This window comes from Corvus cornix, chromosome 2 (assembly GCF_000738735.6).
Source record: "Corvus cornix cornix isolate S_Up_H32 chromosome 2, ASM73873v5, whole genome shotgun sequence".
Lineage (NCBI taxonomy): Eukaryota > Metazoa > Chordata > Aves > Passeriformes > Corvidae > Corvus > Corvus cornix.
In genome coordinates this window covers 144,442,785-144,453,239 of record NC_046333.1, presented here as the reverse complement: position 1 = coordinate 144,453,239, position 10,455 = coordinate 144,442,785, and the positions used below count along the sequence as shown (strand labels likewise).

General features: G+C 49.8%; 1 protein-coding gene across 1 annotated transcript; it reads right to left on the bottom strand.

Moving 5' to 3' along the window:
• Window positions 1-4,219: 4,219 nt before the first annotated feature.
• MYC (MYC proto-oncogene, bHLH transcription factor) lies at window positions 4,220-8,269 on the bottom strand. The gene is given in 4 exon segments (XM_039549824.1): window positions 4,220-5,357; window positions 6,407-6,904; window positions 6,907-7,111; window positions 7,986-8,269. Coding segments are annotated over 3 exon segments (1,251 nt in total). The 5' UTR covers window positions 7,097-7,111; window positions 7,986-8,269; the 3' UTR covers window positions 4,220-4,794.
• Between the last annotated feature and the right edge of the window lie 2,186 nt (window positions 8,270-10,455).

Genomic DNA, 10,455 nt, shown 5'->3' with positions numbered 1-10,455 from the left:
GTGCCAGAGAAGACTATGGAGCAGACCATTCTGAGTGACATCACGTGACACGTACAGGACAACCAGGGAACCAGGCCCAGCCAGCAAGGATTTATGAAAGGCAGGTCCTGCTTGACCAACCTGATCTCCTTCTGTGACAAGGCGACCCACTTAGTGGATGCAGGAAAGGCTGTGATATCTGCCTAGACATTAGTAAAGTCTTTGACAATGCATTTTTCACAGCATTCTCCTGGAAAAGCTGGGTTTTTATGGCTTGGATATGTGGACTCTTCACTGGGGAAAAATCTGGCTGGATAAGAACGGTGGTGAGTGGAGTTAAATCCAGTTACAAAGGGTGTTCCCCAGGGGCCAGTATTGGGGCCAGTATTTTCTGCCCAGTGGAATAGGACCTGGGGGTGTTTGTTGACAGACAGCTGAGTTACCATCCCCGGAGGGATTTCACAGACACGTAGGTGTGGCACTTGGGGATATAGATTAGTGGTGGATTTGGCAGTGCTAGGTTACTCAATGATCTTAAAGTCTTTTCCAACCTAAACAATTCTATGGTTCTATGAAGGGAATTACTCACAGCAAGATGAGCAAGATGCTCCAAATTCCCTTCACTCAAGATCTATGTAGAAGATGACTGGGTAAATTAGGAAAAAATCCCCTTTGACTTTCTAGCTGCTACTCTGAATCTTGGATAACATTTTTTTTACTGCTTGTCCCCACCGACATTACAGCTATTCCTGAGATGAGTAAATGGCACAAAGGTAGGTAAAACCTGCTGAACATCAAATGTTTTATACTGGAAATGAGATCCAGCTTCTGCAGCTTATCTATCTCATTTCTTGATTTCACATTTTTTTCTAGGCAAGTTCAGGCCTCATCTGCGTGAAAACAACAAGGGGAAACGAGGGCTTAGCTCTCAGTCAGCAGAGCCTTTTTTCAGAAGCTCCTATAAATGTACTTTTAAAATGAAGGAATAGCTAATCTGTAAGTGGGGAAGTAAATCCTGAGTCTCTCTCCAAGCTGTCTGCTTGTGTTAGGATCACCTATAGCTCAGTTTTATTTTTCTGTTAATTGCTTGGCAGATGATTCTAACACAAATCAATCAAAAAAAAAAAAAATCCAACGTACTAGAAGATGGTTCATCTCTGAAGATGAAACAACCACCTCCATCTTCTGTTTTGAATAAATTCAGATTTCAACTGCAGTGCTTGGCTTATTTCCAGTTTACAGTTTTTCTATTCCACTTACCTGAAATTCTCCTTTTCATTCAACTCTGATGAAATGTTTGTCATCTCTCAACTGCATGCAAGGATTGCAAAGTGCTACATGAGCAAGAGTGCTTACGTAGGGACAAGTAAAGTGATTTCTTTATAGGTAGTGATAAAATTTTCAAGAGCATCCTCCACTGGCACAAATCTGTTTCCCTGGAAGAAACATGGAATTTCTACAGATTCTGATGGGAGCTGAATTAAGCAGACATGGATTCTTTCATACATCCCAGGTCTCCCCTAGCATATTTTGTATTGAAACAGTGAAGCCGTTTACATGGTAACTTGGCTGGAAAGACAGAACTTAAAACACAAGAATAAAAATTAAGCTGGAATCCTCAAAGTCTGTATTTGATTAAATTAAATCAGTGAGGGTATATGATAAAGGAAATTTTATTTTCACCATGATGGTTTGTTTCTAGTTTCCTTTGATGCTACATTTTATTTAAAGTTCTTCTGGAAGAGAAGTAGCTTGTAGTGTCCTGTGAAACTAACAGAGCAGAGAGGTGAAGTTAAAAATGCTCCTTGTACTTCAAATAGAGCTTCAGTACAGCAGTTTGGCAAGCACTGTAAATACCACATTTCATTTCAAGGCTCAGATGCTGCTTTTGTAAGCTTATCTCCTCTATTGCTCCAAAACAGCAGCAAAACCCAACACCTTCCTATCCAGATACAATGCACTACCAACTGAATCCAGCCCAGAAAGTCCTGTGAGATGTTTGTGTCTTCCAAACATGCCAATCTCTCATGAGGAGTTGGAAAGTGGAAGCCACATTCCTCTTTATTCCAGCAGCAATTTAATGACCAGAAGAGGTTTCTTAACCCTGTATCCACAGGCTGCTTTAATTTTTTTTTATTGCATTATTTAGGTACCTTGCAATCCTACAACAAAGTAAGAAATATCATAAATATGAAGCGTCATCCCATAAAATCATGCTTTTTTAGAGTGGCAGTTTGGGATCATGTCAGTGATTTGATGTTTTCCAGAATGAAAGTGACAAGGGGAACTGATACTCAATTAAAAGATGTGAGTAAGAAATTAAATAAATGCAAGTATCCTATTCATCAAAAGACTAAGGACCTTCTGCAGATAGAAGAGTAAACCTGAAACCATTCTCCAAACAATTTAAGAAGCCGACAAATAAGAAGAGGTTCATTAATCGTTGTAGTCTAGCCACATTTAACAAGAATAAGCAAGGGGATTTTGCTAACACATGAAACTGGGACTCAAAGGTGACAGATATTTTTCAGTTTTTGTGGATGAATCTACACCTCCTGGTTCATTTTGGAGGATGGAGTTGCAGTTATAAATTCTTGAACAACATCTTGCTTCTGTTTTGAATCAATATCTAAAATAGGGAGCATGCCAAAAGGCAAATGAAATGAATGTATTTTTAAAATTAGATATCCCAATAAAAGGCAGAACTTTTATATTATTCATAGCTGCAAGTTGTCCTGATTTACAGTTGAGATACAATTAAGTTTCAGTTCACGTAATTCTTTTTCCTCATAAGTGAATATCTGAATCACACGCTGGAAAAAAGCAACTGCAGACCACTTCTATAAACCCAGTTACAGAGGGTGATGCAAAAAAAAAAAAAAAAAAAAAAGAGATAAGCTTTCCTTTGTCCCGTTTTTCTAATGGAATGGGCTTTTTTTCCCCCAAGAAACCTTCAAACACCTAAAGCCATCCATCAAATTGGATTTACACATTTACCTTCTTTCCAAACTCCCATGCAAGATTGTTGGGACAGTTACCCAGGGCTTTGCAGAGCAGGGACCTTTGGCATCTACCCTGTCTATAACATGCTACCAGCCCCTATCCCATATATACCCACACCCAATCATTCTTCTTCTCACTCTGAACTCAAGAGCAATAGAAAACCTGAACCCTCAGTCCCCGTTCAGTTGTTGGCACTGGTGCTATCTGGCAGCACTGCTTCTCTAATGGGTAGAAGCCAAGCAAATATGTATTTAACGGGAATCACAAAAACCAGAAAAGTACAAGGCTCAAGTTTTTGAGAAACACATTCTTCCTCCACATCAAAGGGTTCATTGATTTGTTGCTGAAGTCATGACCAAAGTGGTGCTAAGTGGGTGCAAAGGGGAGAGAAGATCAAATCTAATCTTAGGAGTTGTGTCAAGCAAGTACCTTATGGCCCATCCGAAGCTGATCATGAGACAAGTCCTGAATGTAAATATTATTTAGTATGTCTGGCAAATGTTAGGAATCTGTCAGGGCATATTTTTCAAGTAAGAAAAAGCTCTCCTTTTCCTTTGCTCCCTTTTCTCTGTCCTTGAACTTTGTCTCCCTTGAAATCCCAAATAACTATTCACATTAATAAAGTGTTAAGGTGTTTGACCAAGAAGATTGGCTCTGCTGATTTCAGGACTTAAAAAGGGAAACCGCTCTGTTGCTTTAACCACTTCAACACTCACCATCTTAGTTTATTTTCTTATCCTCTTTAACTTCTGTTAAAATCAAACAGGAAACAATTAAGGTGAGCCTACTACAAAGCAGTCCTCAAAGTAGGTGGCTATGTCTCTAGTGCAGAATGAAGGTCATGCCCTGAAAATATAACTATATGCATGTGGAAGGAATGCAGAGCCTATATACTGGGGTGACCAGTGAGAAAATACACCACTCCAGCTTTACTTTCAGCAGGCAGATGACCATGACCAACACAGATGTTGCTACCATCTCCTGCATGGGGGACCTGGTGGCAAGGCAAGTTGAACTGACAAGGCATATTCGACCAACAATTTTATCCACTTGAATTAAGAGACGGAGTGAAAGAACAAACAAGTCCCTACTAAGCTGCAAAACTATCACCATTTCCCCTCATCCAAATCCCCTTTGCCTTCAGTTAGGTTACTGCCATGATGACAGAAAAAGGAATGTCATGGAAATAGACATCTAATGACAACGGTGGGAAACAAAGTGAAGTCTTTACACAGGATTTAGCTAATTATATTTTGGGCAAATATTTATTTATCTAAAAACAAAATAAAAATCATTTTTAAAAGGAAAAAAGTACTTAAATAAAAAACAAAATTGTGAAATGTTATGGCACAGAAGTTCAAGACAAGTATAAATCCAGTTGCCACAACTGTGTATTAATGTTGCACATTTTTCTATAAAGGCTTTATTAAAGGTATTTACATGGCAATATGATGTGTAAATATATACAGCAAGCTGGGGACAACTTTTTTCTTTTGGATTCTCATATGAAAAAATGCCTTAAATACAAAATTGTAAAAGAAAAAAAATTGAAGAGGTCATCCCCAAGCATGAAGAATGTCCCATCATCCCTTATGTCCAAAGTATCAGTTATGAGGCAGTTTTGAGGTTCTGGCCAAACCCTTGGGAGATTCAGCCAAGGTTGTGTAGTCTCAAGTTAAATCGCACAGCATGCAGTTGCAATAGAGTTCCATACTCAGTGGACTGCGTAGTTCATGACAGATATTAGAATCATTAATATTTTATCATAGTTTCAGTCTAGTTTGCATTATTCTAAGTGATGCACCAGAGTTCCTATGCACAACAGTTCCTTAGCTGCTCGAGTTTGTGTTTCAACTGTTCTCTCCTCCGTCTCAACTGCTCTTTCTCTGCAATCAGTCTGTGTTCATCTGACTGGATGGAAAGAACGTACTCTGTTGCTTTTTTCAGGATGACAACCTTGGGAGCCTTTTCATTGTTGGCCACCTCAGGTATCTGGTCACGCAAGGCAAAGAAACTCAACTTCAGCTCATTTCTCCTCTGGCGCTCCAAGACATTGTGCGTTCGCCTCTTGTCGTTCTCTTCCGAATCTGATGTGCGCGGACTGGAACATTTTCGGTTGTTGCTGATCTGCTTGAGAACTCTGCCACTGTCCAACCTTAGCCTTTTTGCAGCTGGGTATTCAACCTTGGTGGAGGGAGGAGCAGCATAATTGTGCTGATGGATGTTGACATGACACCGTTTGAGAACCAGCGGGCTGTGGTGGGGCTTACTGTGCTCTTCTGATGTGTCTGTGCTGGACTCTGTGCTGGATTCGTATTCATTCGCTTCAGCTAATGTAACGACATCGATTTCCTCATCTTCCTCTTGTTCTTCTTCTGCCATAAAAAAAAAAAATTTAAAAATTATAACTTGTATGTAGAGACTCTCAAGACTACTGTATGTATAAGGGAAGGCTACTCTGAGTCGCACAATGAGGAACCCAATGACAAACCCTTCTTAAATCCATTTCATGATGCTGGACACTGCTTTCCCCAAGAGCCTTTCCTTTAAGAAAGCAATGGTTCAAGTGCAATAGGACACATAGACTGCAGTCCAAACCCTGGCTCCCTGATTTCAAAAAGTTGTAATGATCTTGCGTAATGTTGAGTGCATGAAAGATAGTACGAAAGTTTAACCTCGGTTGTCAGCAGTACGGCGCAATAAAGCTCCCAGACTCAAGCTGCCCTTAATTATGGATTTAGAAGGCTTTGGCCACGCCTTAAAAGAAAGCTTACTTAACACACATGGGTATTCAGAGACATTTTCTGAATCTCTCTTGATCTATTAATTTGTGGAAAATAGGAGGGAGTTAAAAAAAAAAGAAAGAGGAAAAAGGAAAAAGGGAAGGCTGTAGTGCTTTGGGTAGAAACTCACTTTCAAACCAGATTTACGAGGGAGCGGAACCGCTGTCACATACCTAAGGAAGCATTTCTTAAACTTTCCCAGCCCCATTCACTCCCCTGCAGTCACTTTCACTAGCACCTCCCTGACTGCACATTCTCCCTGCGGCTCTCGGGTTGGAGTTAACTCCTTCCCGGCCCACGGGTGACACTGGGAGCCAGCCTTATCGGGACCCCATTTTAAAGTTTAGCCCTCCTACACTTTCTTTCAATTCCTCTCCACCCCCCCCAACCCCCCCCCCGCGCCTTTTCTCTCCCTTCTCGCCTGGAGGAAGACCTGGGCTGGTTTTCCAGGAAATAAACTGGCTGGGATTCTCCGTGCCTCGCAAACGTGGCATTAAAAAAAAAAAATCTCACACGGGGAGGGGGGCAAAAGGGGGATGAGGAGGGAGGCGGGGGCGTGCTGCCTTCCAGCCGCGCCCCGGGAACCCCTGGCGCCGCGCAGGTTCCCACGCCCTCCCGGAGCACGCGTGGGTCCCACTCACCCGAGTCGCTGCTGGTCGTGGGCGGCGTGTCGTCGCCCAGTAGGGACGCGGGGCTGGCGCCGGGCGGCGCGGCCCGCGGGGCCCGCTCGCTCAGCGGGTAGGGAAAGACCACCGAGGGGTCGATGCAGTCGGCGGCGGCGGCGCCCAGGTCGTGCAGGTAGAGGCTGGCGGAGGCGGCGGCGGACGCGGCCAGCCCGGGCGGCGCTGCCGGCGGCGCGGCGGGCGGCGGTCCGGGGCGGGCGGCGGGGCCCCCCTCCCGGCGGGCTGCCTGGTAGGACGCCAGCTTCTCCGAGACCACCTTCTCCAGCTTGGCGGCGGCGGAGAAGCCGCTCCACATGCAGTCCTGGATGATGATGGACTTGACGGTCTCGTCGTCCGGATCGCAGATGAAGCTCTGGTTGACCATGTCCCCCCCGAGGAGCTCGGTCACAATCTCCAGCTGGTCAGCGGTGGAGGGGAAGCAGGAGGCGGCGGCCAGGCTGGAGCGGCGGCTGGGGAGAGGGGCGGCGTGGGCAGCAGCTCAAACTTCTTCCAGATGTCCTCGGACGGGGCGGGGGGCTGCAGCTCGCTGCCCCGCTGCTGCGCCGCCAGGTAGAAGTTCTCCTCCTCCTCCTCGAAGTAGAAGTAGGGCTGCACAGAGTCGTAATCGTAGTCGTAGTTCTTGCTGGAGAAGCCGGCGCTGAGCGGCATCGCGGCGGCTGGTGCCTACGGGAGGGAGGGGGGAGAGGGGGCACCCGGGTGAGATGTGGGGGTCGGCTCCCCCCGGCTTCGGCCGGGCTACTGGCCCCCCGGTGCGCAGCGCTCCCTCCCGGCTCCCCACGCCGTACCGGCGGGGAAATGCGCAGTCGCGTTTAGTAATTAAAAAAAATATATAATAATGATGGTAATAAAAAAAGCCCCACGACCCTCCTTCACCCCGTTCTAAGTGCGGCGGGACAATCGGGCGGCGCGACCTGACCTACCAAAGGGTCGGTCGCCGGGTCCCGGACCACCCTCCCCGCTCCCCCGGAGGAGATCCAGCAGCCCGGCTCGGCTGGGCTCAGCTCGGCTCCCCGCCGCCGCTGCTCATATGGGGCACGACTCCGGCACGGAGATCCTTCCCTCCCGGGACCGCAGCGCCATCCCTATCCCGCGTCCCGGCGGGAAGGGGTGCCGAGCGCCCGGCAGCTTCCAGCCGGGAGACGGGCTGCTCCTCAGCCACCCACCTGGGCGTGCTGGCACTGCGCGGGGACAGGCAGCGACCTTGGCAAACTTTGCCAAATCTTCTCACATATACATATATAGTCGCTTATGTAGATATGCATATAAGCAATATATGCAATAACCATGCCCTGCCCGCGCATACACGAGAAGCAAATGCTCCCCTCCCCCCCAAAAAATTAAATTAAAATCCGAGCGCAAGAAAAAGGATGGGAACGCCGGAGCCCCGGCAGAGGAGAGCGTCCGTCGGGAGGGACCGTCGGTATCCAGGTCCGCGGAGCGCAGCCCCGCCAGCAGCCCGGGTGTCACCAGCCCGTGTCAATCCAAACGCCACAACCGCGGGAATCGAGTGATGGCAAGCGAAGAGCCCGCAACTCACCGGCTTCTCCAACGCGCCAGCTGCGAGACGTAGTGAGGCGATTATTGCAGGCGGTGAGGAAACAACGAGGGGAAAATGGATAGATGATAAAAAAGAACCGCCAGAAAGGACGGGGGGAGGAAAAAAAAAAAATTAGACAAAACGCCGGGAGAATGTAGGTCTCCTCCTCCCACCACGGTTTGATAAACCCCACGGAGCGGCGGAGCAGCCGCCTCCCGGCGCGGTCGGTCGCTGGTCCGGGGCGGCGCGGCGCGCTGGCCGGTACAATAGAAGTTAAGTTGCTTTTCGTCCTTTAAAGCGCCGGCGAGGGGCGGGGGGAGCGGCCGCGGGGGCGGGGGCAGAACCGCGGGGCCCCGCCGCGCTCCCGCCCGCCCCCGGCAGCCGCGCAAGCTCCGCACTCCCGCCGCGGGAGGGCGCGCTGTGAAGGGGCGGCCGCGCCTCTCCGCGCCCCCTCCGCTGCGCAGAGATCCGCGGCCGCGCTTTGCCCCCGCCTCCGCCGGCCGGGCGGGAAGCAGGGAGGGAGGGAGCTGCGCTGGGAGAAGCGATGCCGCGCTCCGCGGCCCTTTTTTATTTATTTTACTTTTTTTTTTTTTGTCTTTTACTACGAGCCGCGCACGGAAAGGTCGGAAGTAAACATAGTAAAAAAAAAAAAAAAAAAAAAAAATTACTATCAGGGATTAAAGGCAGCTCTTCGCCGCTCCCCTCCTCCCGCCGGCGTTCCCACAAGGGAGAGCGCGGTGGCCCCCGATGGCGGCGGCGGGGGAAGGGGCTTCACCCGCCCCTCGCTCCCCTCGGTGAGGCTCCGGCACCTCAGGGCGAACTGGTCCCGCAGCGCAGAGCGGTGGCCGAGGGGCAGCGGGGGAGGCGCGGGCTCCCGGCACAAAGGAGCGTGTGCAGCTCGGGCACCCCCCAACCCGGTTGCCGCTTGATTATCCCGCCTCTGCCGGCGTCTGCAGAGGATTAAACCGGGAGAGGGCGGAGGCAGAGACCCACGGGGGTCACCTTGCAGCCACTCTCCCTTTGGCGGTCTCCGCGTCTGCCGCCGCCCCTGCTCGTGCCGCCCCCACTCTGACCACCTCCTCCCGCTCGATGGTGATACCCCTCCTCTCGGTGATCCCCGAGGGACGCGGAGCTGCGGCGGCTGCGGAGCTCCGACGGAGCGCTCCCTCCTATCCCCGTTCTCCATCGCGGGGGGTCCCGCGGGGACCCCGACCTCGACGAACCTTCATCTGCCGGTGACCCTCCCGGGCATCGCCGACCCTCTCCCGCAGCTCCTGCACCTGCTATTCTCCCGTCCCCCGGGGCAGCCGCCAGCCTCCAAAGAGCTACGCCCCGCGCATCCTGCCACCACCTCCCCACGGTGGCCTCCGCACTCGCGGGAGGTGGAGGGACACGCCGGTGTGCCCCCCGTACCCTTCCAGGCGGCTCTCCCGTCCCCACCGCGGGCAGCCCGCTGGGATATTCTATGCCTGTATGCATTTATTCTCCGCTTCCCAGCATTTTGCTAAGCACACGCGAGCACAAGCCCCCGGGGTTGCGGTGCGGAGCGCGGGGCCGCCCCGCGGGGCGGGACGGACCCGGGAGGGACCCCCCGTGGGTGCCGCGTCAGGGGCCGCTGGCGCGGGGGCGGCCCCGCTCCCCACGGCGGCCGCGCCGCTTCCGCGGGGCCAGCGCGCCCCCTCCCGGCCGCCGCGACCCCCGGGCCCCGCCGCACCCCCCAGAAAAACCAAACCAATCCAAACTAAACAAGAATACCCCACCCATTCGGTTTTTTCCGAACGTGTCTGATGAAGAGCGTTTCGCCGAGCAGAGTGTGTGCAAACATCACAGCCCTCACGGAGCAAAGGGCTGTGTCCTGGTTTGAGAAGAAAACCCGGACCATCTTCTGTCCCGTGTCCTATTGATAAAAGAAGGACAGTTTGTTTTTCGCAGAGAGGGTGATAAAACAAGAACCGTGGCATAGGCGTGGTGTAGATGCATCACCTACTGACATTTCCAGAATGGGATATACATACCCTTGCTCCGAAATGGCTTAAAATACATTGTGCTATTTTTAAATGATATCCCTCTCTGTCTATAGCAGACCTTGCTGCTGTAAATGGAAGTAACATGACCAGAGACAGGCCAGAAAGGTGCAAGATCCAAATTACTCTAGTTACAACCAGTGTAAAATGTGATATGGGCACTTGTCTATTTAGAAATACCATCAGTATCACCAGACACACAGTAAATGTCCTCAAAATTGTAAAAGCTGTTAAAGTTCAGATGGAGCTGGTAATAGGAGAAATATTTTGAAATTACTCCAGTACAGATAGGGTTGAAAATCATGATCCCATTCATGGTTGCAGTAGAATCAATCTATTACAATTAACTAATATCATGGAGGGTTATGACTTAAAGTGGAGGGGAATAAGTAACATGAGCAGATGGACTCTTAAAATACCCTATGTTCACAAGAATGGAAAGACAG